Source organism: Anolis sagrei, chromosome 2, assembly GCF_037176765.1.
Source record: "Anolis sagrei isolate rAnoSag1 chromosome 2, rAnoSag1.mat, whole genome shotgun sequence".
Taxonomy (NCBI): Eukaryota; Metazoa; Chordata; class Lepidosauria; order Squamata; family Dactyloidae; genus Anolis; species Anolis sagrei.
The window spans coordinates 221,720,021-221,735,375 of record NC_090022.1 but is presented as its reverse complement, the minus strand read 5'-3'; the positions used below and the strand labels follow the sequence as shown (position 1 = coordinate 221,735,375).

General features: G+C 37.9%; 1 protein-coding gene across 4 annotated transcripts in view; it reads right to left on the bottom strand.

The window, feature by feature from the left end:
- Positions 1-281: 281 nt before the first annotated feature.
- PIP5K1B (phosphatidylinositol-4-phosphate 5-kinase type 1 beta) overlaps positions 282-15,355 on the bottom strand; it is a 113,362-nt gene continuing 98,288 nt past the window's right edge. For 3 of the 4 annotated variants that reach the window (XM_060762242.2, XM_060762245.2, XM_060762244.2), the window contains 3 exons: positions 9,978-10,095; positions 9,049-9,081; positions 282-1,027 (listed from right to left, as the gene is read on the bottom strand). In XM_060762242.2, coding sequence (XP_060618225.2) covers positions 1,025-1,027; positions 9,049-9,081; positions 9,978-10,095 — 154 coding nt within the window. In that variant the 3' untranslated portion in view covers positions 282-1,024. The remainder of the gene's footprint in view (positions 1,028-9,048; positions 9,082-9,977; positions 10,096-15,355) is intronic. The other variant, XM_060762243.2, reaches the window with a different exon arrangement.

Below are 15,355 nucleotides of genomic sequence, written 5' to 3'. Positions count from 1 at the left end.
CAAAGAAGGATCTTAGGCAAGATGGAGTGACAGCACCCTCCTGTGGTCGGAACCGAGCATAGCTTCCAAAGATGCCGAAAGATGAGAAAAGCCTATATATCTATCACTCTATCTGTTGTCTGTCTTGTCACTGTATAATCAGCATTTAATATTTGCCGTATATCTCTTCTGTGATCCACCATGAATCCCTTCGGGGTGAGAAGGGCAAAATATAAATACTGTAAGTAAGTAAATATTTAGGGAGGAGCATTATAGAATTTATTCAGGACTACTCACCACACTTATTCTGAGAACAAAATACTTTATTTCTGTCAATAAAACTATAGTTTACAGTAGAATATACTAAATAAATTATGTAATTTTATCATTTACAAGCAATATCTCTAATCACAAATATTTCAAAGACAATATATGTACACAACATAAGGCCTTGTTATAAATAGCTTTTTTCCACTAATAAACAGTGAAAATTTCTTTATAGAAGACAGTTTCCATAAAGTATGTGCAGACGTATTACACTAACCCTCGTGTGAAATTAATAGGTGAGCAATTATAATTCTGGGGGGGAGGAAAAGCAGAATTGATTTACATAATAATCACCAGTGTGATGATGGCTTTTTTAAATAGGCAAAGCAGATTAGATACTTTGTTTTGTGCATAATCACCAAGTACATGCAAATGAAAAATCACGTGAGAGTCAATAAGAAAATATCACTTTCATGTCCTGAAAAGATGATTGGCAGCAGTAGAGGAAGCAGCTTAAGATATGATGTATGCGGTTCTTCACAGTTCAGCAGGCAGCAGCACGTCAGAGTAAAGGGTGGAATGTTTCATGTCTCATCCACAAGTCTAAAGGGGCATTTCTAGGGTGCAAGAATCCATCGCTGTTTGCCACAGAAGTTCGCTTGATCACATCTTTTCGCTTATGAGGCTCAGCAAATCTTCCTTGCAAATCTGGAGTGCAGAAAGTGCTTTTCTTTTCTTCAAATACACTGTTGTTGTTTTTTCTTTCTTTCATGGATTGTTACTGCAAAAGAAAAGAAAAGATTTATGAACACATTTCACAAAGTTAATCTGAACAGCATATTTCCTTACACAAAATGTTGATAGTTTTTTTTTTTTTAAAAAGCCTTTATTTTTCTCATAAATTGTTAGTACAGGTTGAGTATCTCTTATCTGGAATTCTGAAATACTCCAAAATATGAAATTGCCTACGTGGCTAAGATAATGACAACTTTGCTTTCTGATTATTCGTTCCAATGTACACAACCTTTGATTCAGACTCAAAATATTATAATATTGTAAACAATTATCCACGGGAGCCCGCGTGACGCAGTGGCTTAAAGCGCTGAGCTGCTGAATTTCCTGACCGAAGGGTTGCAGGTTTGAATCCAGGGAGCGGCGTGATCTCCCACTGTTAGCCCCAGCTTCTGCCAACCTAGCAGTTCAAAAACATGCAAATGTGAGTAGCTCAATAGGTACCACTTTGGCGGGAAGCTATCAGCATTCTAGGAAGTCATGCTGGCCACATGACCTTGGAGGTGTCCATGGACAAAAACGGATCTTTGGCTTAGAAATGGAGATGAGCACCATCCATCAGAGTCAGACACAACTGGACTTAATGCCAGGGAAAAACATTTACCTTTTATAATTATCCACATTCCTGAACGTAGGGGCCACGGTGGCACAACAGGTTAAACTGTTGAGTTACTGAACTTGTTGGCTTGAAGGTTGGCAGTTCGAATCCAAGAGATGGGGTGAGCTCCCATTGTCAGCCCCAGCTCCTGCCAACCTAGCAGTTCAAAAACATGCAAATGTGAGTAGATCAATAGGTCCCACCTCGGCAGGAAGGTAAAAGGGCATCCCACGAAGTCATGCTGGCTACATGACCAGGAGGTGTCTATGGACAACACAGGCTCCTTGGCTTGGAAATGGAGATGAGCCCCTCCCCCAGAGCCAGAGACGAGCACAGCCCCCAGAGCCGGCAATGACAGGGGAAGCCTTTGCCTGTGTATTTGTATTTCATTGTGTTTCAAAAGCATTGAATGTTTGCCTGTGTCTGTATATTTGCTGGAATCCACTCTGAGTCCCCTCAGGGAGATAGGTTAGAATATAAATATAAATAAAGCGCTGCTGCTGCTGCTGCTGCTATTATTATTATTACTATTATTATTATTATTATGGTATTTTAACAAAAGAAAGAATGACAATTTATACATCAACTTGAATGTCACAATTCTAGACAGAAACAAGATTTTAAAAAACAGATCAGTAAATGTAGCCTTATTCATCAGAAAACAAATAGTGATACATGCAGAAAATCTTATCTTAGTAGGAGAAAAGTCCACTCAACATCTACAAATTATACTCAAAATACTGGTAACCTTCCAGTGCTCCTGGCTCAAGGCAAAAAAGACATAATGTGCTGCATAATGAGATACTGCATGGGTTATCTGTAACCCTTTATTTACCAATTACATATGAACAGCAGCTTTGTGATGCTGAATGGAAGCTGTCATGCAAATGCCATAAAACACAACATTCCTCGTTGTTCAATGAGCTTAGATCATAAGGCCATTGGCAGGAGAGGACTAAATGCTCATGCTGTGGCTTTCAAGGAGAGCAAAGTAAACTATTAGCAGTGTCTTATCAGATATATCATTTACAACTGTTTCAACATCAGAGTCACAAACATGGGAAAAACATTCAAAATCATGCCAAGATATACCATATTTCTTTGATTCTACAACGCCATCGATTGTATGACACACACTAACAGAAAAACTCTATATTTAAAAGTACCCTTAATTCTAAAGTGCAACCTATTTTTAAAGATGTTTATATGAAGAAAACACGTCTTAGAATAGAAGAAATTGGGTATATATGGTGCAAGGAAACCTTGGGCAGATTTTTCATGTCATGCAGTTAGTCGAAGTGAGAAGTCCTGGGCAGGTTTCAAGCTGATGACAATATGAAATAGTATTTTATTCAATGACCTCCTCCTTTTATATAATTCTCTCTTATGGTGCCAGCTGGAAAGCTAAGCTATACCAATAAATTTCAAAGGAATCTGCCATGTAATACTAGATTGCTGCCAAGCATGTAGTTGCTGCAAGATATGAAGTATGGAAAAAACCAAAGTATGATCAAAATGATGACTCTTCTAAAGGAATAGAAGAAAAAAATCTTATTCCAGGACCAATTCTCATCTGAAGGAGAAAGGTCAGTTTCGCATATAAAGCAGTGGTTCTTAACCTTCCTAATGATGCGACCCATTAATACGGTTCCTCAGGTTGTGGTGACCCACAACCATAAAATTATTTTTGTTGCTACTTCATAACTGTAATTTTGCTACTGTTATGAATCGAAATGTAGATGTATTTTTATTCACTGGATCAAATTTGGTACAAATACCCAATACAACCAAATTTGAATACTGGTGGGGTTGGGGGGCTAGGTTGATTTTGTCATTTGGGAATTGTAGTTGCTGGGATTTATAGTTCACCATTCTGAACTTCACCAACGATGGAATTAAACCAAACTTGGCACACAGAACTCCCATGACCAACAGAAAATACTGGAAGGGTTTGAGTTTTAGTTCACCTACACCCAGAGAGCACTGTGGACTCAAACAATTATAGATTTGGACCAAACTTGGCACTAATACTCAATATGCCCAAATGGGAACACTGGTGGAGTTTGAGGGAAATAGACCTTGACATTTGAGAGTTGTAGTTGCTGGGATTTATACTGTAGTTCACCTACAATCAAAGAGCATTCTAAACCCCACAAACTATAGATTTGGGCCAAATTTCCTACACAGAGCCCCCATGACCAACAGAAAATACTGGAGGGATTTGGGATGAATTGACAGTGATTTAGGGGAGATGTAGTTCACCTACATCTGGAGAGCGCAGTGAACCCAAACAACTATGCCAAAATGGTTCTTAAGACCATCAGAAATATGTGTTTTCTAATGGTCTTTGGAGACCCCTCTGAAACCCTTTCACGACCCCCCCCCCCCGGAGTTCTGGCTCCCAAGTTGAGAAACACTGGACTAAAGCCTTATTACACTGATCAAATAGCATTATCGGCAAAATCACTTCTCACTGCTAAAATGTACATCATGCCTTGGCCAAGCCATGCAGAATGATGCTGGTACATGTACCAATTAGGTCTATTTGATAGAATTCATTTCTTTACCCTTCAGAATATTTGCACTGGATTCATTACCATGATTCAGTAATGTGCTGATTGTTTCCTGTAATTCACATTTTCTCATAATATATTTTAAATGCAGATTTCAAAAGCTATACATTTGAAAAGGTGCAAGGAAGTAATGAGTTTTACTGCAGAGGCAAACTTTTAAAACTCAACCGGGATGTTGGGAACTGCAGATGACAATATTTGTTCTTAGTTCTGAACTCTTCTTAACAAATGAACAGAAAGCAGAGAAAAACCCGCACACAAATATCTTTAACAAATCGCCAGTGTGGCAGAAAACGTGATGCCTTTGCTCTATTTTAATCAGCAATAGGTGGCAGCATTGTATGTGAAGAAACAATATAAAATGACTGAGCCAATAAGAACTAGAAACAAACCAGCTCATGGGACAAACAAATCAAATTAATTTACCAAAGTACCCAGGCGATCCATCTTAATGCTGGCTTGCCGAAATCACTTATAGGTAATGGTGCCAGCACTGATTCATTCCGAATGATTCACTCCACACTTTGAGCTATGACTCGGATCCCACCAGACTAACCTTCTGCTTCCTTTGTGATGAAGGATGCTCTCCTTTCACTAGTGCTGAAGGAGGCTTTGACCACCAGTCTAGTCAGTCAGTTGGGGCGGGGGAGGCATTTCTTTTAATTAAGGCAGCAAAATATCTTGAGGTATCCCTGGTGTGCTAGTGAGTGCAAGAAGCAGATAGATGACCAACCCAGTGTTTCTCAAACTCTGCTCCTCCAGATGTTTTGGACTTCAGTTCCCAGAAATCCCAACCAGTTGACCAGCTGTAAGGAATTATGGGATTTGAAGGCCAAAATATCAGGAGGAGCAGAATTTGGGAAACACTGAACCAACCTATTGGTAGCACTTTTTGGTACTTATATGGCTTTATCTTCCTAACAGTAGGACTTGGTTTGAACATATTACATCAAAATAGTATCTCCTTTCAAATCTGTTGACTGGGGATAGGCATAGGCAACTATGGTCATTTAGGTTCTTGGATTGCAGCTTCCAATATGGCTCGTCATTACTTATGTTGACTACAACTGATGCAAATTGCCTTCCGACAACATCTGGAGGACCTATGTTGTCCATTCCTGCTGCAGATTAGCCCTGTGACTTCAGGTGATCACTCAAAATATGTTTATACAGGAGCATAGTTTATTTCCCAGAAAAGAAAAGAAGCAAAAAGGTGACAAAGTGATCAGGTTAAGAATCAGCACAAGGAAAAAATAATTCTAGTGTAGCCCCTAAAAGCTAGCTAGTTAGCTTTGGAACAATGCTTAAGATTTCAGATGGCAGTCAAGTCAGGAATGGAACAGTGTGTACTTGCTAATCTGAACCCAAGTCTTTTTTTAAAAAGCCTAAGGAATTTCAAAAAGTTTCTTCCTTACAGGTGCAGAAACCACAGGTGTACCTGCACAGAGGCAATGAAGAATGACTACCCAGACTCAAAACAGAAAAACACACTCAGAATGTAAAAGCATTTCCCACAAACACAAACACATTTAAAATAAGCCTTTTATATTTTTAAAAAATGAAAGCAGAGATTTTTAATGCTTCAAACACACACTTGGTTGCCAGGGTAAAGCTTTTTAGTCAGGGTAAGTAGGGTGCCTGTGTATATTATGAATGTTAAGACTAAGACAAAAAACCTTTAGTCACAAATAATGTTTATTGATTATTTCCACTTTGTTTGCTTTGCTGCCGAAGCTTTAAATTTGGTTCAAGAAGCCACTGTTGTGTTTATTCTAGAAAATAAATGTGCATGTACAATGTAATTGGTTCTGCAACCACCCCCACAAGTGAATCACTCCAATGGTTTTATTTCGCTGGTAGCTCAATAAGTCAGTGCACCAATATAATAATATTGACGTGCTGTGTTAAAAAAAAAAGTCATGGCAAGGAAGGAAGCATTTGAATGGCAAAATCCCTGGTTTTTGTTTTGTTTTGATTAGTGCATTGCTACAAGTCCAGTCAAAAGAGCCCCGAATGGATCTAGGCTGTGAATACTGTATAATGGATCCGCAGCTAGGCAACAAGAAAACTGCATTCACATTGAGTCTGGTTGTTTCAGCCAGCATAGCCTAGAACACTGCAGCTTTGCTACCTGAGCAAAGGGCCTGTTCACTGGCATATTTTAAGAAAATACTACTCTGCTCTGCAGCAAATTGTCAAGAAATGTTAGATATTAAAGATGATTTAAGAACTGGCGCCAATGCCCTTGTACGTAGAATACAGAGGACTGGGTATTTTCAGTAACAATTAGTTATTAAAAAGGCACCATTATGGAGTCGGGACTCCACATTTGCAGATTCATTTCAGAGAATTTGAATATCTGTGGGTTTGTAGCTATTGTTTAACTAGTCCTAGTTTGCCCTCCTTGGGCCAACCTTTCTGCTGCCCCACCTCTCCATCACTGTCCTGCCATAGTCCTTCACTATCTTCCCATCAGAGCCTCATCCAGATGTTAAACTCTTTCCTCGATTGGTCCCCTCATCTTCCCATCAAAGCCACATTATGTTAAACTCCTTCCTTAGTCTCTTCCTTCCCTATACTACATTTCCTATCATCTCATCATGAACCTCAGCCTGAATGTAAAATTCTTCTTCACTGATTTACCTTTTCTCCTGCTCACTCCTTGGATCCCTCCCCCCCCCCCCCACATAAAACCACCAGCTTCTTAAATTTAGGCTGAAACTGGTGGTGGGATGGGTTTGGGGAGTTCTGTTAGGCAGGAGAAGAGATGATGATGGGAGGGAGGAAGAGGAGAAGTAGCAATAAGTAGGAAAGAAGCAGATGGCCAGTGAAAACCTATAAATTCAGGTTCATGCTTCTGTGAGAGAGCGAATGTTTGGGACTATTGGCAGGAAAGGTGTCTAATTTTGGGGGAAGTTTTTTTTAAATCATGTCAGAAGCGAATTAGAGTCACTTCTGGAGTGAGAAAATTGGCCGCCTGCAAGGATGTTGCCCAGGGGATGCCTGGATGTGTTACCATCCTAAGGGGGGGCTTCTCTCATGTCCCCGCACAGGAAGTTGGGGCTGAGAGACGGGAGCTCACCCTGTCTCACAGATTTGAACCACTGACCTTCAGGTTAGTGGGCACAAAGGTTTAACCCATTGCACCACTGCGGCTCTTTGGAGTTTCTACTAAAGATACATTATGCCATATTTTTGGTTGCAATGAATAGGTAGTTTAGCAGTTAAAGGCATGATGCATTTGCAGCTGTCAGCTGTTCATATACATCTGTTTACCGATGAGAACACTTTGGCCATTTCAAATAAATTGTGTCTTAAATCATATGCAAACACTTGTACAAATAGGATTTACATAGCAATCATTTGCAGAGCAGCTTATTAACTATGAGGAATGGCAAACCATTCTAATAAGACATGATCTCCATTGAGCTGATTGTTCTTTATATTTGGCACAGTTAGATATTTTTGTTCTCAAAAGTCTTTTCTTAAAACTGTATGGATCATTTCGACCAACTTGATTTCCCACAAGTTGAAAACCTGGCAAGGGCGGGTGATGATCAATTGCCTGGATACCTTCAGAAATCTGTGATCATTCTGTGTCAAGTTCAAAGGTACACAGAATATGGTAAGCTGAGTTTGCTGGGAAGTAGCAAAGTCATCTTGTCAAAATCCTTTTCAAACAACCAAAAATATGAACCTGTGCCTTTCTCAGGCATCTGCAGTTCTCAAGGCAATTGTGTGCATATATCATGTTTAGTACATCTACAGAAGGTGAACTGTATGCCCAAAATAAATGTTGGCCTAAACCCAATGCTTAGTCCCAACTAGAGCCCAAGAAGCCACTGAATCAATGGTAATTTGATAAGACAGCATTTATGTAAGTTCTACTATCTGAACAGATCCACACTACTTGGGACTAACTAGATATGGTTTAGGCCTTTGTTGGCATCCCATGGACGCAACATACAAACATTTAACATGTCTTTCTTTGACCAACAGCATACTTTGATTTCTGTTTATTTCAGTGCTGTGTAGATTAACAGTTCCTAAATAAAGATAACTGCTTAAGCCTGTTAGGAAAGTAGTATGCATGGAAATTGCAGTGCATTTTCCACTTTTTAGCAATTCTTTGATTCTGGATATTGCCATTATATAAATTCATTGATTTAGGAGAACTATTTGCTACCAATATAAAGGCAAGATGGAATATACATTTACATTTAAAAGGCTTCTATCCTGAACAGCAGATCTATAACAGAAATCAGTCTGAATGTAAGTATCACAGACTAAATTTCTTAAGCTGTGTAGCTTTAAAAAGCACAAGAAATACAGAAGAACAAAGAATGCATTCAAATGAAAAAATACCCATGATTTTTTTTTCTTGGGAGGTTCTTGAAAAACATCACAGATTAGTATTCCTCAGTTATCTGCCCTTCTGATACAATAGACTATAACTCTTTGCTTCTGAGTCAGCTCCAACAATAATAATACTGCGTTGGAATTATTCGAGTTGCATTGCAATATAAGTGTGTGTATGTGGGGGGTAGGCTTAGGAAGTATTCTTTAGGTATCATCCTTGTTTCTTTCTCCTTGATATATATATCTGTGTGTGTTCACACACATGATCAAACATTGTGCTGAAATGAAACTAGCCATTTTCGAAGAGAGGATGTTTTCTCTATTTACAATAGTATTTATAAAAGACTGAGAGATTTCTCAGCTCAACCAACACACATATTAAAATGATACACATCTTTCTGGTAACCACAGCAACAATGAAAATCTTGCTACAAAAATTATGACTATCATAGGAAGAATTCAATTACCACTGTGCCATACCTCTTTTCTTTCCGAGCAGCTGCTATTCCTCCTCTTTTCAGGTTTTGTAAAAATGCCAAGGAAAAAGGAGGGGAAATAGTTAATACTGTTATGGGTTTGGGACTGGTCTAAATCGCTGTTCAGACGTGGGGGACCAGCATTTTTTTTCCAAATATGCCAAGGACTATTTCTTACTTTTCTGGAAACTCTCCAAAGACCAACAAGAGATGGTTGTTAGATCAGCGTGGGCCAGCCTTTGAGCAGAGCTGACTAAATGGCCTTTTGAGAATCTTTCCAATCTTGCAAGCCTGTAGGTTCTGAAAATATCAATACTGCTGTGCACTAAACTGGTTAAGCAAGTTTAACTCGATGGATTACTATTATGGAGCTGGATCTCATTTTTCAGGGACGGCCATAGATATGGCTGAAAACTCCCTTAAAATATTATACGTTTTGCAGTAGAAACAACAAAATCTTGTCAAGTTTGTAGCTATGAGGAAGATTTCATAACTGGAAAAGGACTGGAAATGTTATGTTCCTCTAGGAATCTGACAGGGAGCAATATTTTGTTGGACTCGTAATCCTGTGTATCTTCCCTGTACATTCAGACTGCATATGAACAAATACACTTTGCATCACAGAAATGCTGTATCTGTTTGGTGAGTTTGCATCCAAGGACAATACATCCCAGCTTAAGTAACATCTCTTGGTTCTCAAATGGTAGGTAAACAACTAGTACACTAGATCCTTAGCCACAAGGCTGAAAAGCGATGGTAGGTAAACACACAGAGAAGTACTTTTCATAACATGAATTAAAGAATAGTTAAAATGAAACATTTAAATCATACATTTGCAGATGTGAAATCATAGTGAAATCAAAGTGAAATAGGAAGTTAAAATATACAAAACTTATTAAAAAAAAGAAAATTCAGCATGGATGGTGAACTTACTAAGTATACATCCAGTACGGAAGCGTTATCATTCTCGGTCTCTACTGTGCTCTGTTCTGAAGTCAAGCAGATAGCACTGTCTTCTAAGGTGAACGTTGAACTTGAAGGCAACACTTTACTAGATATAAAAATAAAATTCAATGAGCAAAAAGGAAGTAAAGTGATACAAAACTCACATTGGTATTTTAAAAATATTGCGCTAATTAACTTTGGCTAAGGCCCTCCTGCACATTTCCTTAAAACAATCAGAAACGCATCCCACTTAAGTCCCTGGACACTGAAAGACTTTGATATGTCAGCAAAAAGGAGCTATCCAAGGTGCTAACTTTGGTCTGACTATACCCCGAGTGGATTCATGCTCACATTGAGATAAAAACTATCTGCCACTACAATGAAAACTCCAGGACACACCTGCTATTTGTTTTAGCAGGTGAATAAATAGATCTGTGTGAAGGGACTTAAGAATAAGGAAGCAGCAAGAGGGCCCCATCAGAGGGCTCCATTAGAAAGTTGGCTGCGAATGGAAGCAGTTATTGTGGGATAATTTCAAGAGTATACCTGTAGCCACTCTGCAACCTGTTCTCTAAGAGCAACATCCTGTTTAGATTTTTTTTTACGTTGAATTAAAATGGATAACCAGTCAACATGAGAGTGCCATATTAGTTCAGATTCTTACAAGGTTATACACTCCACCTATTCTAAAGCTTTGGGCAACATAGTGGATTTTCCACATTCTTTTGGTATGTATGAGTATATAAACGTACGCATACCCAATCTAGCCAATTATTATAGCTATTTGGAGAACAGGAAGAGAAAAACTTGGCACACCCAATGAATGTGACTGGTATGCCACAGCTTTTCCTGTTTCACTCATCCTAAAGCATAAACAGAATTATTATTAGTGCTCTTGATTATTTAGTCTGCAACTTTAAAGGTTTGGTTTTAGATTGCATTCATGCATAACTCAAGAGAAGAGAAAAATAAGAAGCAGAGGTACATAACACGGAATGCTTAAGCATAATATCAGAACAGGAAGTCTTTCTGTAACTAAACATATGCGAACGTGGATGCAAATGGAAAATAGTAAACAACTTCTGTAGCCATATATTGTGCATATATAGTTACCATGGTTTCACATTCATATTGGCAAGGCCAGAAGCAGGGCTCCTATTCATATCTCATATCGTAACAAACATTTTTTATGCTGGTATTTTTTTTCCTAGTTCTGAGCTAAACGCAAACAAACACCAGCTTGTTCCAGAACACTGGAAATGCTTGTTTAATGTGACTCATATTTCATCATCTTTCGCAAATAAAAACTCTGGCACGTAAAACCACTGCTGACAGAAAAGGGGGCCAGAGCAATTCAGCTTGGTTTACATGTGATAGAATAAAAAAGTGGTACCCAAAAAAGAGTAAAAGGACAATAAGGCAAGGAGCCAAATGCATATGTAACTGTAATCTCTCCCCTTTTCATTCGATACCTTTTTAAAAAAGCAAGGAACAAGACAACCGACTTTTTCTATTCCTGGTCTAAAACATTCTTAGTGACTTTAGCATTACAGTTTATGTTTGACATTTTTTACAGCTGCAAAAAGAGTCAAGGTACTGATTAAGAAGTGACCCAGCATACCATTAGCATGCTCTCTGGCAGAGAAGCCTCATCTGCATTGCAATTACTGTTTTGCAAAGCATGGCAGTTGTTATTGGAAAACAATAAGCGGAATTGACTTTTTAATACACTTTCTGGCTTTGAGGTGAAGTCGGCTGGCATGAAATGTTCTTTTATTCTACTAAACTACTTCAATCGCAGATGCATGTTTGCATTATCAGTTGTTACGTTGGACACTAGGAATTGCATCTGTCATGATGTTCTCCAAAAGAACATTGTCTCCAGTAATAAAAAGCTTCTGTAGAATTACCAGCAAAGAGAAAGTATTTGAATTATGCTCCAAAGAAATATAAAACCTACGAATCTACTTATAGTACAAACACTTGCTGCATTGTTTAATAAATGATTATTGTCTTGTTTTATGAATGCTTTGCAAATCTGAAGGACAGACAACACTACTACTATAATTTAAAAGTGAGAATATTATTGTATATTCATCTTGGGTCAGAGGGCTAAGGTAGGTTAAGTTGGGAGTGTCTTGATCTAAGTGGGATTTACTATCACTTTATGTTCAGGGTCTGCCTAGCTACAGTACTCAGGATTTAGAAAAGGTGTTTGTTCCTCAACCAGCGAAAAAATGAGACACACAGTTGTGTGGGTTGAACTATGGGCAACTTTTATTATATGTTACCAATGAATCTCTGTGTGAACTGCCAACCCATTTAAGGGCATGAACTAGGTGTGTAATGAAACTGAGGCAGTGGCCATCCAGAGACCTACTCCTCATCAATCAAGGGTGAGACCCACAACAGGAGAATGCAGCAAAATAGATAACATGAAATTATGAATGATGAACATGGAATGGCCAGATGATGTTACTGGAAAATGATTTTAACAAGATGATATGTTACATGTTTTTATGGTTTTTATATATGTTTTATATTGTTATGACTGTGTTTTTAATTGCACTTTTATGAATGTATGACATTGAATTGTGCCAATCTGTAACCAGCCTTGAGTCACCATATGGTTGAGAAAGGCAGGTTATAAATGTTGTAGAGAAATAACAAATAAATAAACAAGTCCCGACCAGGACTATTTTTTGGTCTCTCCTTTCACAGGAAGGGAGTAAAGTCCTTTCCCTCCCTCATTCTGAAGGGTGGAAAGCAATTCAAGATACCACAAAACACTGCGTTTCCATATCAAATGATAATATGCTGTTTCTCAAAATGTATTATTATTATTATTATTATTATTATTATCATCATCATCATCATCATCATCATCATCATTACCATTATTACCACTATGACTATTACTACACTGGCCAACACACATTTTGGTGCTGCAAATGTTAGACTCATTTCTGCGTATATTTGATTTCAAAAATGGCACCAGTTTTTCCCATATCAGCTCTAGTTTTTGAGATACAGAACCAATGCCTTATACCAGTCTTTACCTGCTTATCCACAGAAAATCTTGATAACCATATCAAAGAAACTAGAGCTGATGCTGTCGATTCAATGAAATTTTCTGAATCAGTACCCCAAATAACCCCAGCAACAGGTCTAAAAACAAATATTTTTTTAATTGAGCCATGTTATTATTGAATAATACATAGAATACTAGTTGATTTATAAGGGTGTTATGAATGCAGGGTGAGAAACATGATACATTTATTCACTCCTATATATCACTAACTCTTGATTTATGAGAAATGTCTGAATTCAGACCAAAATCCAGGATGCTGAGTGGGAAGTTTTGTTTCTATTATCTATACAAAATTCTATCTGAATATGTTTGAATGTAACCCTTTTAGCCAAATATCTCAAGCTATTCCCTTATAGATTGTAGCTTAAAGGAAGCAAAAAACAAACAAACAAAATATCTGAGTGTTTTACTATTTACTATTTATTATCCATATGCCAGCATTGAAGAATGGTGTGAGTTGTAGGTGTTATTTTAATAATCTTACAATCTTCTTGGTTCTTTATGCATAAGTCAATGTTTCTGATTCAGTTCCTTTTACCACCACTCAAAATAAATCAAAATAGCATCTAAGAAAAGTAGGCTGCTTCCATAAGTGTTGCTTTTGGTGCAGAACTCCTTGCTCAACAGATACTGTTTATCATGATTGGCAACCATTTGACAAACCAAGAGTCATTAATTAAGTAGTAATTAAAGTCTCAATACATAAACCATTATCTATAATTACACAATTACACATCCCTCTAAATGTGCAGGAATCTTGTAATAACATTTTTTCCTTGGACAATTTTTGTGGCTCTAAGTTGTGTTCAGTATTCTATCCAAATTATTCTAGCTGGTTCGCAGGTTTATGGTTATTGTAATAATGATGGTTATGATTACATTCTTATTGTATTGTATTGTATTCTGGACGCTTCAAGAATACAATGCAATACAATACATAAAGAGTGTAATTCTAAGATCTACAGAGACACTCACTGGAACACCTCAGCAAGCGAGAGTCCAAAAGTGGCAGGCTAAAACCCAGAACCTCAATCAATGGCTATTACCAAATGAGAGACTTCCTCTTGGGCACATAGAAAACTGGGCGACTTGGAAGGCACTGAACAGACTACGCTCTGACACCACGAGATGCAGAGCCAACCTTAAGAAATAGGGCTACAAAGTGGAGTCTATGACATGCAAGTGTGAGAGAGAGCAAACCGCAGACCATCTATTACAATGCAGCCTGAGCCCTTCCACATACACAATGGAGGACCTTCTTATAGCAACACCAGAGGCACTCCAAGTGGCCAGCTACTGGTCAAAGAACACTTAATATAATGCCAAGTTTTCAAACTTTGTGTTTTGTTTTTAAAAATACAATACAACTATTTTGTTCACTCCTGATACAATAAATAAATATTGCATTGTATTGTAAGGGACTAGAAAAGCCAGCATGTGAGCAGTTAAAGGGGTAAAACTCAAGAAATAAATAAAGCTTGAACTGTAAATAAAGAAACTCAGTAGAGTTAAGTACACAAAAACTGGATTCCACATGGCAATACTTTTGCATGAAGGATAAGATGCTAAGACAAATTTAGTATAAATAAATGTCTCCAAATAATTCTGCAAACCAACATGGTGCCTAAGTAAGATTTGTGTCAAATAGCTCAACACAAATGGATATATATATAAATGAATCTAAGTACCATGCAGAGAATATATGTTGTGTACTTGAGACGGGGGGAACAGGTATGGTTCAAATTACTTGAATCAAGGAGGAAGCTTTTTCAACTGAGGAAATGAAATACTTCCATGAAGACCCCACACTGAGAGATGATAAAACCATCTCACCCACAAGATGGTTGCTCCAACTTCATTCAGACTCTGGTGCCTTTCCAAGTAGGTGAGACAATAAATCCAACTCCAGGTTTAATGTGGATATTAAAGAAATAACCCAAGATCCTGAGGCTATCCTGGGAATAGAGCGCACACGTTGGATAGCTTCTTTAAAATTCGGACTAAATCCCTGAGTGGATTCACTGTCCACCAATATGAAAACCACCAGACCTACTACTGTGTCGATACAATATAGTTTTACCTGAAGACATGCTGTGGAAAGATCGTGGCACAACAATTCTATAAACCAGCTGAACTAGCATTTTGTTTCTTAACCACCATATAAAAACATTCTCGTTAAAAATTATCCAGTTTCTTGTTTACACATAGACTGGGGAAACAACTTTTTATCAGACATCTCAACAAGAAAGACTGAGCATATACAAGCGTGGATCAA